At 37.1% G+C, this 22,060-nt stretch overlaps 1 protein-coding gene across 1 annotated transcript in view; it reads left to right on the top strand.

The window, feature by feature from the left end:
• Positions 1–973: 973 nt before the first annotated feature.
• Positions 974–22,060, top strand: part of LOC137005584 (zinc finger protein 420-like) — a 45,340-nt gene continuing 24,253 nt past the window's right edge. Inside the window, exons 1-3 of the mRNA XM_067366455.1 lie at positions 974–1,064; positions 3,593–4,168; positions 4,247–4,798. Of these exons, the coding sequence (XP_067222556.1) occupies positions 974–1,064; positions 3,593–4,168; positions 4,247–4,798 (1,219 nt within the window). The remainder of the gene's footprint in view (positions 1,065–3,592; positions 4,169–4,246; positions 4,799–22,060) is intronic.

Raw genomic sequence — 22,060 nt, 5'->3', positions numbered from 1 at the left:
CGCACGTACAGATAACTGTTCCGCATATGATTGCAATCGCATGTTTCAAACAGAGATGGCGACAAAGAGGAAAAACTGCGGACAGCAGCTTTAATTATTATAATCTTTTGTGATGTCCGTATGCACCCTATTTTATTGCATTTTTTCTATATGTATACTTAATGTACAATTTAAAAAGAAAATTGAGTTTCAATTTAGATTGACACATGAATGAACTCGTACAACCTTTTTAACATGTTTGTTTGTATCTTATTTGTCCCTTTTTATTTTAATACAAAGATTATCTGGTAAAACATTTCTATGCACTTCTGTGATTGTAGACAATGCAGCGTCTGAATAGGACTTTTATTTTGGAGTGACGACATGACGTCATAAGACTGCGCCGCGCTCCTGCATCTGCTGTGATTCTGCTGAATAAAGGTTTGTTTTAAGAATTTAAGCTGTTTTAATCGATAGGAACAGTTCAATTTATTATATATTTGTTTTTTAAAAAGCGATGTGAAATGAGTTAATTTACTATTTAATGTATTTATTTATCTAACTGTAATGAAGGATATTTGTGTGAGTAAAACTCATATCCACTGATGAGAAACAGTAAACCTGCGTCTCATTTCTCTCTATAATTCATAAATCAGTTTATCATGAACTCGAGTTCAGTCTCTGTCGAGTAATGATGGAGAAACTGAACTTTTCAACTCCGAGTCAATTGAATCAAACACTTTGAGAAATGATTCACTGAATCACGACACGTGCTGCTCAAACAGTGAACATGAACGAGAACAACAAACACTAACAAACTAACTAAACATGTTTTCATCAAAGAGTAATCATTTAAATGTAATATATAATTCATTAAAATACCAAATGTAGATCATAAATATCTAAATATAAAGTTTATTAATTTGCAGCGTTAGTTTTGAGTGTTTTTAACCGGTCATTGAAGACAATTAACTTTGTTATTCTCTTCTTAAAGATGGCGTTTATTAAAGAGGAGAGTGAAGACATAAAGATAATTATTAAAGATGAGAGTGAAGACATGAAGACTGAAGATACCAAACAGGTTGGTTTTATTCTCATCGTTTTATTGATCCTAAAATGTCCAGCTCTACAGAAATAGAGAATATTTTGTGCAACATTAAACCCAACATCTACTTCTGAATAGAGAGCAATGAACAAAAAAAAATCTTTGAGCATCTTAATGCTTAAAAGTGCTTTACTTAACATTTTAACATATCTGAACATTAAACAGCAGTAATTGAACATTAAATCAGGCAAAAAAAATCTTTTATAAAGAACCATTTAATGTGTGAGTCGGCAGGGCAAGTGTGTATAACATTTTGAACAGAGAGAAGTCAGTGAACTGCTAATATTTGATGAAACCAGTGAAAATATTTACCTTTTCATTTGTGGTTCAGGTGTAGGGTAGAAATCAATCAAGCGCTGGCAGATGAAATGGTGTGAAAATTACATGTTGTGACAAAATTATCATGGTTGTCATTTACATGTTTTTGTTAATATTCTGTAAAAGTTCTGATACAAACTGAAATAAATTCAAAAGGTCTTTATTAAACTAACAAATTAAATTAGCAGCACTGGATTTGTGTGAATAAACATTAAATGGAAGGTTGACCCAAAAACGAAAATTCTGTTGTCGTCCCAAACCCGTATGAGTTTCTTACTTCTGCTGAACACAAAAGAAGATATTTTGAAGAATCTTGACCAAACATTGACTTCCTCAGTAGAAGAAAAGTACTGGAGGTCAATGAAAACCGTCAGCTGTCCGATTTCCAACATTTGTGTTCAACAGAAGAACTTGTACAGGTTTGGAAAAACATAATGGTGGGTAGATGACAGAATTTTCATTACTAACCCATTAATATTGCAAGCCAAAAACCAAAATTTTGATTGCAAGTGCCAAAAAAATACAAAGTCGGACATGGGTCATTGTTATGTGCTCATAAATATAAATTTGTCTGTAACTCCTAAATGAGATATTTTATATTTTAAATGAGATATGTTTGGGCTCACAGTGAGGTAACATAAAAAAGTGGTGAGACTGTGGCACTTTGAGGGTGCTATAATTGAACAAAACATGAAATTTCCTTTTTCTACAGTACCATTGTACCTTGAGAAACAAAAAAACGTCAGCCATTTGCTAAAATCATTTGTTAATTTTTTTCCCCCTCATTAATGTACACACAGCACCCCATATTGACAGAAAAACACATGATTGTTGACATTTTTGCACATTTATTAAAAAAGAAAAACTGAAATATCACATGGTCCTAAGTATTCAGACCCTTTGCTCAGTATTTAGTAGAAGCACCCTTTTGATCTAATACAGCCATGAGTCTTTTTGGGAAAGATGCAACAAGTTTTTCACACCCGGATTTGGGGATCCTCTGCCATTCCCCCTTGCAGATCCTCTCCGGTTCTGTTAGGTTGGATGGTAAACGTTGACAGCCATTTTTAGGTCTCTCCAGAGATGCTCAATTGGGTTTAAGTCAGGGCTCTGGCTGGGCCATTCAACAACAGTCACGGAGTTGTTGTGAAGCCACTCCTTCGTTATTCTAGCTGTGTGCTTACGGTCATTGTCTTGTTGGAGGTAAACCTTCGGCCCAGTCTGAGGTCCTGAGCACTCTGGAGAAGGTTTCCGTCCAGGATATCCCTGAACTTGGCCACATTCATCTTTCCCTCGATTGCAACCAGTCGTCCTGTCCCTGCAGCTGAAAAACACCCCCACAGCATGACGCTGCCACCACCATGCTTCACTATTGGGACTGTATTGGACAGGTGATGAGCAGTGCCTGGTTTTCTCCACACATACCGCTTAGAATTAAGGCCAGAAAGTTCAATCTTGGTCTCATCAGACCAGAGAATCTTATTTCTCACCATCTTGGAGTCCTTCAGGTGTTTTTTTGCAAACTCCATGCAGGCTTTCATGTTTCTTGCACTGAGGAGAGGCTTCCGTCGGGCCACTCTGCCATAAAGCCCCGACTGGTGGAGGGCTGCAGTGATGGTTAACTTTCTACAACTTTCTCCCATCTCCTGACTGCATCTCTGGAGCTCAGCCACAGTGATCTTTGGGTTCTTCTTTACCTCTCTCACCAAGGCTCTTCTCCCCCGATAGCTCAGTTTGGCCGGACGGCCAGCTCTAAGAAGGGTTCTGGTCATCCCAAACGTCTTCCATTTAAGGATTATGGAGGCCACTGTGCTCTTATGCTGCGTTCACACCGAACGCGTCTGGGGCGTCAAATTCGCGCCAGATGCGTCTAGTTGGACGCTTGAACATTTTGAAGTCAGACGCGCGTAAAATTCGCTCATTCGCGCGTCTAAACAAAGTGTGTTCAGACGCGAATTCTGTCCCAAGGAGTTACCGTCCTGCAGACTTCAGTCCCAACCCTGCTCCAACACACCTGCTGTAATTATCAAGGAACCCTGAAAATCCTGATCCAGGTGTGTTTGATTGGAGTTGGACCTGAAATCTGCAGGATGGTAGCTCTCCAGGTTTGGACACCCCTAGTATAGATTATAAATGTTGTTGTTTTTGATGCTTTTAATGTCTAAATTGTTTTGTCTATTTTTGTCCTAGACCTAACGGCACTCAGAGAGGCTAGCCATGAACCTAATGAAAGGGAAGAAGAGAAAGAACATTATGATAAACATGATTTCATGACTGGGGAAAGGTTGACGCTGGCTAAAAAGACTTCCTCACGAAAAAGAGTTCAAAAGACAGAAACTAAAAGATATTTCACCTGCCAACATTGTGGAAAGAGATTTGATCAGCATAGTAACCTTCAAGTCCACATGAGAATTCACACTGGAGAGAAACCTTTTTCTTGCCGGCAATGTGGAAAGAGTTTCAGTCGAAAAGGACACCTTCAAGTCCACATGAGAATTCACACTGCAGAAAAACCTTACACCTGCAAACTGTGTGGAAAGAGTTTCATTCAAAAAGGACACCTTAAAGTCCACATGAGAATTCACACTGGAGAGTGTCCATTCGCCTGTGAACAGTGTGGACAGAGTTTTAGTGAAAAAGCAAACCTAATAGTCCACATGAGATCTCACACTGGAGAAAAGCCTTACACCTGCCAACAATGTGAAAAGAGTTTCAGTAGGAAAGGAAACCTTACAGTCCACATGAGAATTCACACTGGAGAAAAGCGTCATACCTGTCAAGAGTGTGGAAAGAGTTTCGCTCAAAAAGAAAAACTTGAAATCCACATGAAAATTCACATGGGAGAAAAGCCTCACACCTGCCAACAATGTGAAAAGAGTTTCAGTAGGAAAGGAAACCTTACAGTCCACATGAGAATTCACACTGGAGAAGAGCCTTACACCTGTCAAGAGTGTGGAAAGAGTTTCCGTTATAATGGAAGCCTTACAGGCCACATGAGAATTCATACTAGAGAGAGCCCATTCGCCTGCCAACAGTGTGGAAAGAGTTTCAGTGGAAAAGGAAACCTTGAAAACCACATGAGAACTCACACTGGAGAAAAGCCTTACACCTGTACTATGTGTGGGAATGGCTTTTCACGGCAACAAATCCTTAGGGAACACATGAATATTCACACTGGAGAGAAGCCTTTTACATGTGTTCAGTGTGGAAAGAGTTTCACACATAAATTGTCACTATATAAACACATGAAAATTCACACTGGAGAGAAGCCATATACATTTGATCAGTGTGGAAAGAGTTTCACACATAAATCGTCACTTTATAACCACATGAAAATTCACACTGGAGAGAAGCCATTCGTGTGTGATCAGTGTGGAAAGAGTTTCATATATAAAGGTAACCTTAAGGAGCACATGGGGATTCACTCAAAAGAGAACTCTTTTAGAAGTCGTCACTCTGGAAAGAGCAGAGGTGTAAAGAGTACCTGAAAACCATACTTGGATAAAAGTACAGATACCTTATCTGCCTCATCTCCTAAATCAAATTTAAAGAAAATTACTGTCATTTGGCAAATGAATAAATAAATTATCGACAGCTTGCGTGAGCAACATAATATATAAATTAAAATATTAGTTCATACAGGGTTCCCACGGGTCGTGGAATTTCTGGAATATCCTGGAATTTTACAATTTCTATTCCAGACATTTAAAGTCAGTTTTGTCCAAGTCATGGAATATCAGGGATTTTTGCATTTTTTAGTTTTTCCATTTGTCAAAATGTATTCTATACCATATTAAACTGAACTTGGACAAGATGTCAATACTGTGTTACTAATTGTAGGTAGCTTTGGCCTACATATTTTACATGGAGTATCTGAAAAGGGTGCAGATGCCTCAAACTGAAATGTAGACCAGTTCTTAAGTAATGCCTATTATGCTAAAGCTGTCGGACAAACATCTCCTCTTATGCCACTCAAATTCTGTAAAACAAGATGGGTAGAGAATGTCCCAGTTACAGAAGGAATGATCAATATATTGACGAACTTGAAGAAATGTGGATGCAGTAGAGGCAGGCAAATCCCTAACCCTGGAACTAAATCCTATACTACTGTTAAAGAAAGTTGCAGAGACTCACTGTTGCCTGCAAAGGCTGCACCTTTCTTGAATCTATATCAGACAGACTGGCCTATGATTCCTTTTCTGGCTGCTGATCTTTCTAATGTTATCAGGTCAATTATCAAGCCTGATATGATTGCTAATGCAAACACAGTATTAAAACTGATGTCAATAGATGTCACAGACAAAAACAATCTCATTCATGCAACTAAAATTCATGTGAGGGTTTTCTGCAGACAAAATGCTGAAGGAACTGGTGTCATCACAGAAGATCAGTGAGAAGTGAGTGTTGGAGTTCAGGATGGATTGCAGAAAGTGCTTACTGACACTTGAAGGGAAATAACAAGAAAAATCTCCACTTGTGTGCAGCATGGATTGCCTAGATCCAGGGAGGATGGCAAGCAATAAAGGTTCATCATGCATCAACAAGTTGAAAAACATCCTCAAACTGCTCACTGAGACCAAACGAGTAGATGAAAATGAGTGTGATGATATTCTCAAACAGTACAGGAAGTTTATCAATAAGACTGCTGAAGAGAAGGGCAGATTTCACTGACTTCAATCCAGGTCACAGGTCAGGTAGATACCCTATTCTATAAAAAGGCAAAAGAAAAGGTGTGTGAAACACTGTGGAATGTTGTGGCACTCCTCCTAAAGCTCTCACATGGAAATGCAATCGTGGAGTGAGGTTTTTCAGTCAATAAACAAATCAAGGTTGAAAACATGAGGGAAAGTGTGGGTCATTTGAGGTTAGTAGGGGGAATTGATAACTTTGTGGTAAATAAGGCCTTCAGTCTGCATCCTTGTCAAGACAATGATACAACTTTCATCTCGAGGAACAGAAAAGACTTAAAGGAGCAGAAAAACTAAACATGAAAAGGAAAACTCTCTCTGATGAGATTGATGAGCTGAAGAAAAAGAGAGCACGCCTCCAGGAGGATGCCTCAGCTATGGAGCAATCTGCTGATGACCTTGCATTAAAGACAGAAAGTGTAGGTGATCTTACATAGATTGCTCAGTCAAACAGTCTAACACGTTCTGAAAAAAATAAATGTGAAGAATGAACTTGATCACAAACAGAAAATCCTTAATTTCTAAAGGTCAAAGTCCATTTAACAAATAAAAGGAAAAAAAATGTGTATGTGTTTGTTAGTTTTGTAATAAAACAACTGTGAATAAGTTAGGGCTGGACAATAATTCAATATCAATATATATCGCGATAATTTTTTTTTTTTGATAATGGTGATATGATTTTTAAACACATTTCCGGTATTTCGATATATACATTACAGCATTCATTGACTTGAGGCGCAGCCGTTAGAAAGAGCAGAACGCGATTGGCTATTTGCGTGATGACGTACACCACAGAGACATGCAGTCACCAGACAGTTCTCAGTACGCTAAGATCAAACACGAACGCGACAAGTTTTACAAAATGAGTACACCTGATGCAAATGCGACAGAACAAGCTTCCACGACTTGATGAAATATGTGTGCATAACTACACCGTGCTGGTTAATGTTTGGTGTGTAGGAGAATGTGTGAAATAAAAACTTTAAACTTTGCCACGTGGCTAGTGTTAGGCAAGGCAAGTTTATTTTTATAGCACATTTCATACACAATGGTAATTCAAAGTGCTTTACATAAAGAAGAAGAATAAAAATAGAACATAAGGAATAGAAATAACAGTAAAAACAGATAAATTTGCTATTTGGATTTAAAATGCATTAAAAGTCAGAATCATGATGATACATAAAATATATTAAAAAATACATTAAAAAGGTAATAAAAACAGGAAAAGAATTTAAAGAATAAAAAGATAATACGTATAAGATAAAGTGCAGACAGTTCGGACATAGCACAGTGCTCAATCAGCAAATGCATAGATAAAAAGTTTTGAGTCTGGATTTGAATGTGGCTACTGTTGGAGCACACCTGATCTCTTCTGGAAGCTGGTTCCAGCTGCGGCTGGCATAACAGCTAAAAGCAGACTCTCCCTGCTTTGAGTGAACCCTTGGTATTTCTAAATGACTTGATCCTGATGATCTGTTAGGTTTATATTCTATGAGCATATCTGCAATGTATTGAGGTCCTAGACCATTGAGTGATTTATAAACAAGTAACAGTACTTTAAAATCAATTCTAAATGCAACTGGAAGCCAGTGCAAGGACCTGAGGACTGGTGTGATGTGTTCATGTTTTCGGGTTCTGCTCAGAATTCAGGCAGCAGCGTTCTGTACGAGCTGCAGCTGTCTTATGGTCTTTTTGGGAAGACCAGTGAGGAGCCCATTACAATAATCCACCCGGCTGGTGATGAAAGCATGAACAAGTTTCTCTAAGTCTTGACTGGAGACAAAGCATCTAATTCTTGCAATATTTCTGAGATGATAATATGCTAATTTAGTTATTGTCTTTACATGGCTACTGAAACTCAGGTCTGACTCCATAATCACACCAAGATTCCTGACTTGATTTTTAGTTGTTTGACCCCTAGAGTGAAGGTACATGTTCACTTTGAGAACTTCATCTTTGTTTCCAAACACAATGACTTCAGTTTTGTCTTTGTTTAACTGAAGGAAGTTTAGGCACATCCAATTTTTATTTTCATCAATGCATTGACACAGGGAGTCAATGGGGCTGTATTCGTTGGGTGATAGGGCGAGGTATATCTGGGTGTCATCTGCATAGCTGTGATATGCAATTTGTTTTTTTCTCATTATTTGGCTCAGTGGCAGCATATATAGGTTGAACAGGAGGGGTGCAAGTATTGAACTTTGAGGGACTCCGCATATCATGGATGTCCACTCAGACTTATGGTCACAGATACTCACATAATAACCTCTCCCTTCTAAGTATGACCTGAACCATTTAAGGACCATCCCAGAAAGCCCAACCCAGTTTTCCAGCCTGTCAAGAAGAATGTTGTGATCGACAGTGTCAAACACAGCACTGAGGTCGAGTAGAACCAGCACTGATAATTTACCTGAATCTGTGTTAAGGCGAATATCATTTATTATCTTTATGAGTGCTGTCTCTGTGCTGTGATGCGGTCGGAAACCAGATTGAAAGTTGTCAAAGTATCCATTCAAGCTTAAGAACTTGTTCAGCTGATTGAAAACTTTTTCAATGATCTTGCCTATGAAAGGAAGATTTGAGATTGGCCTGTAGTTGCTCAATATGGTGTTATCCAGATTGCTCTTTTTCAGGAGGGGCTTAACAACTGCAGTTTTCAGGGATTTTGGAAAAGTCCCAGAGAGAAGTGAGGCATTTACCACTTCTAGGAGATCTGCTTCTAAACAGTTAAACACACTTTTGAAAAAAAGATGTGGGAAGTGTGTCAAGGGTGCAGGTTGATGTTTTAAGGTGCTGTACTGTTTCTTCCAAAATTTTACCATCAATTGCTTCGAAAACAGACATAATAGCTACTTTCTGAGGTTGTGATCTGATCTGTTTTTCCCCAGTGCAGCTCAAGGATGTGCTGATCTCCTTTCTGATATTATTAATTTTCTCAGAGAAGAAGGAAGCAAACTCACAGCATTTGCTGTCTGAGAGCATTTCACTGGGAATCTGACTTGGGGGGTTTGTTAGTCTCTCTACTGTAGCAAAAAGAGTGCGGGTGTTGTTTAAGTTTCTGTTTATAATATTTGAGAAGAAGGTCTGTATAGCTTTGCCTAATTCCACATTGAAAGCATGAAGAATATCTTTATAGATGTTATAATGGATTTCAAGTTTTGTCTTTCGCCACATGCGCTCAGCTTTTCTGCATTGTCTTTTCATATTTTGCACTGCTGTTGAGTTTCTCCATGGTGCTTTTTGTCTGCCACTTTTCTTCCTGACTTTCACAGGAGCAATGTTATCAATAACATTCTGTACTTTTGAGTTAAAAGAATCAAGGAGAAAATCAACAGAGTCTGCAGATATGCTAGGTGTTAAAGATATAGCCTTCATAAACAGTGCACTAGTATTCTCATTTAAGCATCGCTTTTTGACCGAGACAGATCTAGCTTCAACAGTCGGACAGATCAATATTTCAAAGAAAATACAGAAATGATCAGATAGCGCTACATCCTTAATGACAATGGATGAAATGTTTAGACCCTTACTGATAATTAAATCTAGAGTGTGTCAACGATTGTGTGTAGGTCCATGTACATGCTGAGTCAGATCAAAAGTATTCAAAACAGTTATGATTTCTTTTGCCATATTGGATTCTGCACTTTCTATGTGGATGTTAAAGTCCCCAGTAATAGCAAAACAGTCAAACTCAGAGGAAATTGCTGATAACAGTTCTGGAGTTTGTTATTAAACTCATCGCGGAGCTCCGCGCTGAAACCGATCATATGCGCTCCGCGTGTATATCAAAATAACAAACGTATTTTTCATGTGTTCATATTCAAACTCCAGTTCTGACCGCATCGCGAGCAAAATACAAACAAAACGTGCTGCTTTGCTGAGAGAAATGGCCTACGGCTCGCGTGTTTGAACGTAGCTAGAGCAGGCAGAGGTGAATGAGCAGCACTTTTGTGACATTTGAATTCTCTGCTGTAATGCGATCTCACGTGAACATATTTTCCATTTGTGCTGGTAAATTACAGCAAAACAATCCACATGCACACAAACCTCTGCTCTGGTCGCAGGAAAACACATTGTGTTGTAGCACTGAGGAAACGAACACCAGCAATATGTCTCTGAATGACAACTGACCGAGGCGAGAGAAGTGATGCTTCCTCATGCATAATACTGCAATTATAATCTTTTGCATACTACAGTGCAGTGATTGGATTGAATGAGCTTTATGTCATGAATATATGTCGAGAATAACTATTTTTCACTTATAAATAACATTGAGTACCTTTTAGTGTTTTCAATGATGTGCAGCCTATACATATCTGTTTACATCTGTTTTGGGGTTTCATGACCCTTTAAGAATAATAAAATCAGCCTACGTTATAGTTTAATGTTAAAGATATTAATAATACTAAAGTGAGAGAGTCTTATGTTTGTATGAAGGCTAAATACAAATAAAAACTAAACATAAATTAATTTGTACTGTTTTTATTTCTAAAATATTATATAGTTTTATAGGAAGAGATTTCATAGATTTGGCAAATTCATTTTTCAGACGTTTTTACCTCCCTGCTAACAGAAGAAACAGGAGAAAATAGTTATTAAACAAAAAAGGGCCTCCCACTAACAAACGGTCTGCATGGGAAAGGGGTAATTGAACATTTACCGGCCTATACCCCAAACAATTTGTACTCCACACCAGGATTTACTTTAAAGGCTAATCCAGCAGCATCACTCACTCACACACATTCCTGTACATCTATCAAAGTGAGTACCGAGTCAATTAACCTGCAAAGCGAGGACCACCATTTCTGCTACAATTACTGGTACATCTATACTATGTTTCAACACTAGGTGTGTCCATGATTCAAGTTTTTAGCTCAGCTTCTTGAAAAAACACAAGGAAAGAACCAGCATTTTACCAGCGGAGTGAGGACATTTCTTACTTAATTATTTCAACTTTAACTTAAGTTTGCTTTTTTGGCCATATTTTTGTTTTAGTGTGGACAGCTCAAAGTCCTTATTTAACTGAACTTTACTTCAGCTGAATAAGGACTTGCCTCATTATTTGATCATTTTTTTCCTGTTTTCATGTTAAAGCTGCTTTAAAAAAATCTATATTGTATAAAGTGCTAGAGAAATAAAAGGTGACCTGACAATTAATGCATTTTATTTTGAGTTTCATAAACAGTCTATGTAAACATGTTTAATTAATCAATGTATTTATTAGACTTTAAAACATAATTTTTCTTGCAGCAGACTTTCTTTTGAGAGTTACAATTGTATTATGAACAAAATATTTCACATCTTTCCAAGTTCTGTCCTTCAGTGCCTCTTCCTCTTCTAGGCACTTCATGCAGTCCAGTTTTCCTGGAACCCTGCGCTCCGCCATGAACTTTCCCAATTGTTTATTTTACCGCCCTTCTCTCTTCTTCTCGCCACGGTCTTTTCAGGATTATCCTGGATGTTTCTACATATGACAAAAAATACCATATAGATTATGTGAGCTTAAAAACAGACACTAAAATGTAGGTTTCTCAAACAGCCTTTGCTCAGTCACAGAAAGAACACTAATGTGGGGCTGCTTGATATGGTCAAAAAGTTATTCAATTCTCAAAGTAAAAAAAAAAAAAAACAGACTTAGTCTTTAAAGAATCAAGAACTGCATTGTGAATCATGAGTTCAGTGTTGTATACTGTAGCGAATCATGAGAATAGTATTATTAGTCCCTTACTGAATAGTCAAATAATTGTCCCATATATCATTAGTTTTATCAAATATCAAAATAACTAATTGCAGCTCTGTTAATTGCAGCTCTGTTGCTGAGTAATGACAGCAAGTATCCCCCTCTTTTTTTAACTTTCTCCATATAATTAGAAAAATATCTAATTTAATTATCAAAGATGCTGCAAAAATGAATTCCTCTTCTCAAGAGATGTTTAAAGATTAGGTTAATAGAGCATTTTCTTGAGCACTTCAACAGGTGCCTTCCATGTGAGGGTGACAGTGGGTTTTAGAGGGACATTCAAATGTCAGAAAGCTCTTGGGTTTCATCAGAAATATGGTAATTTGTGTTCTGAAGATAAACGAAAGTCTTATGGGTTACATTTTTTTTGGTGAACTAACCCTTTAAAGGAACACTTTTTTTTAACATAGGCTCTTTTTCCATCTCTCCTGGAGTTAAACATTTGTGAATCAAATCCATTCAGCTGATCTCGATCTGGGGGTACCACTGTTAGCATAGCTTAGCATAGATCATTGAATCGGATTAGACCAGTAGCATCTCACTCAAAAATGAGTTTCTATATTTTTCCTATTTAACACTTGATTCTTCTGTATTTAATGATATTATGCAATGCCTGAAAATAGTCCCTGGCTAGTTAACTTCCATGGTTAGGGTTAGGATTGTGTAATATCACTGCCGATCCCATGGTTACGGCTGCAGAATTCCTTGATTGTTAAGCCGGAGTGAGAAAATTGCGCCTAGTCATATCGGCCTAGAACGCTGGGTTTTTCTCCTAGGGGGGTTTTTCCACCCCTGGAAGTCAGCCGACATTGGCTTAATGTAGCACCATCTTGTATATGTTACATATTACCACGCTTGTTTGTACAGTTTATTTTTAACCACTTGTTAATATGTAAAGCTGCTTTGAAACAATTACCAATTGTAAAAGCGCTATATAAATAAATTTGACTTGACTTGACTTGACTAGAAAAACACAACTTCTGATTTTCTGGTGGTCTTAGTACACAATTTAAATACAGAAGAATCAAGTTTTAAATAGGAAAAATATAGAAACTCATTTTTGAGTGAGATGCTACTGGTCTAATCCGATTCAATGATCTATGCTAAGCTATGCTAACAGTGGTACCCCCAGATCGAGATCAGCTGAATGGATTTGAAAACGATAAGACATAAATGTTTAACTTCAGGAGAGATGGAAAATGAGCCTATTGTTTAAAAAAAAAAAAATTTGGAGTGTTCCTTAAGGATCAACAATTGTTCACTGTTTTGTGCTCAGTCATGCATATATTTGGCTCTGGTAGACAGTAACAGAGCGCAGCAAACACTTTAAATGAACATACCCTTCGATATGGTCGTCTGTTTTCCCCTTTTCTTTCTCTTCGGTGAGGGTCTGTTGGTCTGGCTTGCTCTCCGACTGTGATCTGCAACAGAAAAGCATTCGCAGCTGTTACTGTGTGAATCCTCAGGTATTGTTGGATCTTCAACGTTCATGTGTACTGAAGGGCTGACAGGAAAATCTGACTAACAGTCTTTAACAATGGCAGAGTTTATACACATTAATTTAACACATCCTATAACTAAAGGCAGGTTTTCTAAAAAGGATGATTTGCCTTTATGTAAAACACCATTCAACTCACCATCTACATCCGAGTCCCCATCCTCACTGCTTTGGGCAGGTGTTTTTTGAGGGGAAAAAAAGAGGTCCGAATGTTTGTCTGAAAAACAAAAAAACGTGTTATCAGATCTTCTGCAGTGTAAACAGACATTCTGAAATCAGTGACCATGTCTCGAAGTAAAGCTGCATTTTTTTAAGATGATCTGAGCCTCATTTTAACAAGTAATCCTACAAACCCACTTATATATCAATAAATGTAGAACGCTGTGTAATTTAAAAAACTGAATTCATGATTAACAAACAATCAGAAGGACAGTTCACCCAAAAATGTAAATGACAGTATTAATTGCTCATGTGTTCCTAAACCCACAAGACTTTAATATCTTTCTGGGGCTTGAAAGTGTCATTTGCATTCAAGTCTATCGACGGGTCAGAAAGCTCTTGGGTTTTATCAAAAATATGTTAATTTGTAATCTGAAGATAAATTAAAGTCTTAAGGGTTTAGAACAACCTGACAGTTCAAAGAATCAACAGTTGTCCACTGTTTTGTGCTCAGTCATGCATGTATTTGGCTCTGATACACTCTCAGAAAATAATGTACATAATTGTACCTTTAGGGGTACAATGGCTTGTCAGGGTACAAATTTGTACCCTTGTGATTTGTACCTTAAGAGACCAGTTTTGTACCTTTGGTGACAATTTTGTACCTTTATCTAACAGTACAAAAATTGACCCTTCAAAAGGGTACAAAATTGGCTTTGACAGTGTACAATCGTTGACTATAATGAGATATATATATATATATATATTTTACACACACACGCTGAATTAAAATCAGAATTTATTAAATCCTTTTCATTTTCACATTTTACAACATTTCATTTTAAACACATTTTTAAACATTTCATATAAGTCCATCTTGCCTGGTTTTAAAAAGTAACACTGAAGCAGTGTTAAAGTTAATGAGATAATTGATTGATGATTGAGTGATGATTGACAATTAGTGGTGACACCTGATGTTAAAAAGCAGAATCATTGAAGGAAGAGAGAAAAAAGGTGTTAATTAATGTTTTATTGAATGTTTAATTTCAAGTCACCATGAAAGAGGTCAGCGTTTGCTTTAGTTGGGCTCTTGACTCTTTACCTTTTATTATTAATTGTTCTCTGGCTGCTCCAACTTTGTGTTTGTAAAGCACATTTGTTATGGTCAGAGAAAATAGGAGTGTTTGACATCGGCTGCGGCTGGATGTAACTGATCGGCGAGATTAGCCGCGTGCAGGCGGGGAGGAGCTGAAAACGGAGACGTGAAGTCGAACACGCTGTGGTTCCCGTAGTTTGCTGCATTTACGTCAGTCATGGCTGATCATGTGGCGTTTGCTTGCTTTTATCGCAGACAGGCTGGAAGCGATAGAAATTCAATTATTCTTGCATGAAATTGAGCACAACGAGCAACAAAGGTGAGTAAAGGTTTAATGTAAAAAGTATTCATTTCCGTACTTTAATAAACAATATACAATTATTGTTATAGTTTAATAGTTATTACCTAGAATCTGAAACCTGTACATCGAATAAAATACTGTGTGGCAAACCAAATTAAATGACCGAATTGTTTATAGCTTTACAATGTATTATTGATGTAATTAATTTAATCAAGAAACAGCTTCTGTAATCAGTAGTGGCTTGCTAGCCTGTTTGTTTAAATATAAAGAAATTCTAATTCTGAAAGAAAATAATGGGCTTTTATTACAATTTCAAAACTCCTGAATACCCTTATTATTATTTTATTAAAATCCTACTTGAACATAAACCTTGAAATTAGATTTTTTAACTACCTGTGTTTTCAGTTCCACATATATAGTGAGTACAATTCCTCTTTCTGATATATAGAATGCTTCCAAAAATAATGAATTTTGTGGATGATGTTGTCCCTCTCTACAGTCTCAGAGGTCATTTCAGGATTTCCAAAGAACAAGTGGAGGTGTGTGTACTAGACAATATAAAATAAATTTACTTATTTCAATTGTTAGCATGTTGTCTTGATAACCTATTTTCTACCTTTGCAGGATGTCATTACCACCCTTGGTCCTGTTTATATGAATTTACAACAGACCCAACTGCCACTCATAAACAGTGTTCTTGCCTGCCTTTGGACGTTGGCCAATCAGGAGTCATATCGTGGGGTGGCAGATAGATTCAACATGTCAAAATCCACTCTTGCCAAGCATCTCCATGAGTTTTGTTGCTATGTTAATACATACATGTACAATAATTTGTTGCTATGTTAATACATACATAGCCCACCACATATCCTGGCCCAGAGGCCAAAGGCTGGAGATGTCAAAGTTAGGGTTTGATGCAGCAGGTTTCCCCAACACTGATGTGCAGTGGATGGGTGTCACATTCCTACAATGAGACCTGATTGTGATAATTATAATTGACATGCATTTGTTAATTTATTGACACCACTGCCATAAACTATACACTTGTAACAGATTGTGTATAATTTCATTTAGCATCTCCCTGTGTATTAAGCAGATTTCCCATTTTCATTCACAGCTGTATCTTTGAAATACAATAGACAGAGTAGTACCAATATGCAGTTACGTCAGTGCAATGAACTTGAGCATTTGTAATTTATAATTGCTAAAGTTTAACACATGTAAAAAGTGTTTAACACATAGCTGAATGATAAAAGGCAGGATTTGTGTTGGGGAAAAAAACAATAGTACTTTAATGAACACTAGAATAAATGTGATATTCTAGAATATATATTTGATTGAATAAGTTTATCATTTAGAAATGGCATAACTTGGGAACATTGAAAAAAAAAAAAATGTGGATGTGACACTCATTCATTCAACAGTTGACAGTCATTCAAGGTTTAATGATCCAAACTTGCGAACGCTTGTTTTTTACTTAAAGATTTAAGATTACAGCAACAATATTTGAACAATTAAAAAATGTTACAGTAATAGTAATGTATTAATTTATGTAAGGAGTGCACATCAATCATGCTAAATCTAACTGATATTTATATTGACATAAAAAGAAAACACAGACCTATTCAGTTGCGCCTGCTTCCATTTATTTGCGATCACAAGAACGCAAAAAACAACTCCACTAAAGCTTTTAAATCCAAAGGCTTACATATTTAGAAATATATTGATAACATACCCTATGTTTACGTCACTTTTCTGAGCATTTCTATTTATTTTCCTCTAAATTATGCAATGATTGCTATCCGAGGATGTTTGCGGGATCTCTCTATCCTGATCCTGATCCTTTCAGCCAGAGCAACAGAGGGAGCTCATGAGAAGACAACGGGAGTTATGAGTTATACGAGTTAACCGGAGTGTGTGAATCTGTGAAAGATACGCATTTGTCAGGAATCAACAGGCGCAGGGAAGAGACAGATAAAACATTAGACCAAATAAATACACATTGTCTTTGCTCCTCAAGCAGTCTCTGATATTTTCCATAAACGTGTGTATTTATTATCGCAGTGGTTAACAGAAGTAGCCTTTAGCATCACATATATGACAGTGGAAACGCGACTGACTCTGGCGCGCACGACACATTAGGAGTAAAATATCACATCGCTTTGGTGCATCAGTGACTGGTGAAGTACAGACAGCGGGTTGTTCATGTATTGCAGGATCAGGATGCTCTAGTCATGCAGCAGCACTTTTGTGGAAGGTCAGTAAAGAGCAATTAAGGGCACGAAAACTGTTTATTGTATTGTGATATTATTAACTAATAATGTAGTAAACTGAGATGTTGTCCCTGAGCACCGTAACGACATCTCTCATAAAGATTTGCAACTTTACAAAGTAAACAATGATCCAGAAAACACTTAGCCTCTTCGCTAATTAGCACACAAAATACCATTGGTATGCTGCTTCCGCCGCCTCACCGGAAGTTGTACCCACGTCATTTTTTACAGTAGCGCCCCGTGGAAACAGGTGGATATAGATAGATAGATAGTAGTGGACATTAAAAAAGAGAGTCTACATGCTCTTTACATTATCATTTTATTCAGGTTTATTTGGGTTTTGTAGAAGTTTTATAATTTGGTCTTGTTGTTTTCCCATTTTCTTTAGTTCCTCCACAATGGTTCCTAAGCTGGTCAACATCTTTCTCTCAAACGATCGCCTGCGCCTCTCCTTTAGCCGCCGCCATCTCTCCAGGTCTGGCCTCACCAGGGTCTCGAGCACAGCAGTCCTTCTCTCTGCATGCGCTTCAAAGGCATCCAGAAATTGTGAGGGTTGTGATCGTCTCTGCCTGCTGCTGAGGGTTGTGTTGTGCATTGCAGAGGTTCCAGGCTGTGCATCCATCACAACACCTGCTGGCTGGTCTTGAGAAATGGTGGGCCTTTCGGAGGATGTGTCTTCCAAACCCAGAGGAGTGGATTGAATGGTGCCAGGTGGTGCAGTACCACTCCCTGATGACCCAAAAAGCTCATCCATTTGCTGAGGAGTGGAAAAAAGGGCATGTGAAAAGTACAGTGAAAAATGACCAATATTTCAGACTTATAAGACATGACAATGTTATTTTTAGATGCTTGAATATAATAAGGTCTTAAACTTACTGTATAGTACTCCCAGGTGTGCCTCCCCTCCCCAGTTGCACGGTGCCGGTCCTTTACTGGCTTATGTGGTTAACATGTTTGCTAGTTTTTTTTCTAATTTTTTCACTTGACAAGTTGTACCCATTTCGTGAGAATGCATTTTGCACCTTTTTATAGAAAGCCATTTTGTTTCTAAAGTAGAGTTGCTGATGAGTCCTTGTTAGCTCCAGTAGGAATAGTGTCATTTTTATGTGTTATTTCTGTAAAATGTAAAGAGAAATATTTTAACACCACAAAAAGAAAAAAATAAAGTAATTCAACCACAGCACTGGCATTTATATTTTTTACAGTCTTTGATACAATACCTTGTGACTCATGCCTGTCTGACTGGATGGAGGGGGGTGACGTTTGAATGGCTTCTGAAGGGTTTCCACATACTGCACCAGATTGGAGAGTGGCAGTGGGGGTAAGTGGAACAGGGGGCCTAGTGATGGTAACGGGGCACTGGCTGGCTGAGGGTTGCAGTGGCTTCATAAAACTGAGGTTTAGGGGTACAGGTGACCTACTGGAGGTAGTGGGGCATGGAGTAGAAGGTTTGGGGAGGTTTGGAGCACAAGCTGGGCCACTGATGAGAGCTGTTTGGAGAGAAAGGTGTAGATGTGGTCATTGTCACTTCACAAATATGTTTGCAGTATGTGCTTGTTCATCAAGTAAATGTGTACCTTGTTTTGTTTCAACGGCTGATACTTTCTTCATCACAGAGGAAAGGAACTCTTGATCTGGAGAAATAATCAATAAAACACTTGTACAAATCATTGAATTGTAATTATTCCATAGTTCTGATGTTTACATACCATTCTTCATCCTTTCAGCGATGTCCTTGGAAACTGTTAGAGTGACAACATTACCTTTGCTGTCTGCCACATTAATCATTAAATTGTCCATTTTGTTTTGTTACATAGGGTACTGCAGTTTCTTTATATAACCAAATGAACCATAGTCAACACCTGTTCCATTCATTATTACTTATAGTTAACAACAAATGCAATTACCATTTTAAGTCAACTTTCAGTTTCAGCTTTCAATTAGCAGTGATTGCCATGGTGTTTTTATGATTTAGCAATTAAGTAGCTTTATGGATTCACAAACTTTTAAGTAGTGTGTATGGTGTTTTGGAAGGGTGTCAAAAGAGAAACAAGCTGATCACGCTCTGACAACGGCAGTGATGTCTCGTGCTTATACTTCAGTGAGTCCAAGACATCACTGCCGTTGTCAGAGCGCGATCAGACATCACCAAGCTATTGCTGAACACAGTTGAACATAGTGGTGTATTAGAGGTAAAAAATGATATAAATACTGTATCGTTTCGTGTCTTAGGACATCAATGTGCCGTCACGAGCCGCAGGGTTTAATTTGAATTTGTCTGTGCGTGTTTATTGACTCTTATAAATTGTGTGACCATTGACTTGCATTATACAACTGACAGACGGCAAAAGTTGGAGTTAAAAATCATCATTTGTGTTCGACTGAAGAAACAAAGTCATCTACATCTTGGATGCGCTGGGGGTAAGCAGATAAACATCAAATTTTCATTTTTGGGTGAACTATCGCTTTAATAAAATAATTCACTGATGGTTATGAGCATGTATGTGTTCTTCTTTAGAAAGTTTCATCAACAGGATTACACTACCAATCACCCCTTTTTAACATCTTTAAGACAAACATCATTACATTTCATATACAGAAAGCACTTTTGTATTTCGATCGTGATGTACACCAACTCCAATAAAGCGAACAGAATGTTGGCTTGTTTATTTGAAGATGCAACCTAAGTTGTTTGCATGTGCAGGTGATGTATGATGAACACAGCAATAGAAACTAAAGAATATGAAACCATATGAATAAATAGAGGAACATAATGTATTAAGCATTATTTGTATTGGAGGATATACAATTATGACCACATCAAATGATGTTTTTAAGATTGACATTTGAGTTACTCTTTAAAAAAGTATAAATACTGTAAACTTATGCTGAATACTGTAAAAGTTTGTATGAAAATGAAAGTCCAAAATAAACCTATACACAAAACCTTTATAAACAAATGAATCAAATAACAATAATGTAAAAAACAAAAAAAACAAAAAAAAACAGTAAACATGATTTGTAAGATGAAAACAACATGAAATATGAATTGTAGGCTACTGTTTTGAAAGTGCGTGTATGAACATGAGTGGAACTGAAGAGGCTTACACTTACAGCACCTGTTTTTTACAAGAATAAAGTTCAATATAAGCATATATTATTTAAATACCAGTGTTGTGGGTCTACGTTTCTTATCAGTTTTATTTTGATAAACATGACACAATAACATTGTGACTTCATGAAAAGAGCCTTAACTGTTATAAAAATACAGATTTGTAAGCATTCGTGGAACTGAAGGCGTGAAAATAAACACGAAACACACAAATCCGGCCAATCGTGAAACAGCTGTGTCGTCATTAGAACTCGTGCAGCTCCTCTTCTGAAGCTGCTCTGCTTTTTAAATAAAGTTGAACTAACGTTATATATATATATATATATATATATATATATATATATATATATATATATATATATATATTATATATATTTCGTTTCATAAATTTTCATTTTTTTTATTTGACATGGAATAACTCAGGCAATAAGATCATAGAAATTCTTTTTTGGTGATGCTCTCCTACATGTGAGCTGCACCTTTTTCAAATTTTGTGGTGATAAAAGTGTTATTCATTTTTTTGCAGCTAGATGGCGCCCACGGATGGTAAAATTAGGTTTAAAAGGCACTTCTCAGCACTCGTTAGGAGTTTTTCAAAATGGTTCGATGCATTAAAAAGCTGACTTTCTAAGCTTTAAGATGATACCTATTTTGTGTTATTCCACGTTTGAAAACGAACATGGATGGTTCCGGGATCATTGGATACACACTGCATCCCGGAAAGATGAGAGACATGTTTTTAGCCAAATATGTTAAATCATTCCATGAGTAATATCTTGTGATCAACGCAATATATTATGTTGATTTTGGATTCATTTTAATGAGAATCTGCTTTAAATAATGATGTGCATTTTCTATGACCTGTGCATTTTTTATTACGTTATGAGCACGTGAAATCTACTTATTTACCTACAAATCGGTCCCTTTCTCTATGTCAGAGGAAGTGATGTCGCCTGTGTCTGCGCAGTGCGACCTGATGCAGCCCCTGAAGTGAGACACAGGAAACAGAAATACTGCAAAATAATAATAATAACGCAACTAAACGAGACGAAATAACATTATAACATTTTGTCTCATCCCGTTTTGGATAATGAAAATGAAGAGACATTTTAGCATTTTGTAAACCACATTTAGTCTCGTTTTTATTTGTCAACAATATTGCATTACATATTTAATTTTCGTGATCGTCACGACCAGCATTTACGTTGCGTCTCGTCTTCGTCACATGATAAAGGTTCGTTGACAACGATATTTAGTCATAATTTTCGTTGACGAAAGCAACACTACTGAATCGTAAAACTGTCTCATGTTACTGCTTCTGATCATCTCTGTAATAAATTCCTGGATTTCTTTGGCACTAAGGTTGAAAATGTTCGTAGAGGTTTGTGTGCCTCTACTTCATTGTCTTCTTCAGCTGTTTTTATTCCTTGTTATTCTGGTTCTATGTTTTCAAAATTTTGTACATTTGACACATATTCTCTTTTAGCAGAGGTCTCTAAAATGAAAGCAGCCACTTCTCTACTAGATCCCATACCGTCTGGTTTGTTTCGTGTCATGTTTTGCTTCTCTCTGTCCCATTGTTCTGAGCATTATTAATGACTCTCTGTGTACTGGGGTTGTCCCAACAACTTTTAAAATGGCTGCGATTACCCCGTTACTAAAAAGACTGATATTGACTATGAGAACCTTGCTAATTTCCGTCCCATATCTAATCTCTCGTTTCTTGCTAAACTTTTGGAGCAAGTTGTTGCTACTCAGTTAATTTCTCACTTAACTGAGAACAATCTCTTT

This window comes from Chanodichthys erythropterus, chromosome 3 (assembly GCF_024489055.1).
Source record: "Chanodichthys erythropterus isolate Z2021 chromosome 3, ASM2448905v1, whole genome shotgun sequence".
In the NCBI taxonomy this organism is placed as follows: domain Eukaryota; kingdom Metazoa; phylum Chordata; class Actinopteri; order Cypriniformes; family Xenocyprididae; genus Chanodichthys; species Chanodichthys erythropterus.
Note: the sequence above shows the minus strand (reverse complement) of the source record. Positions and strands in the feature narration are given on the sequence as shown.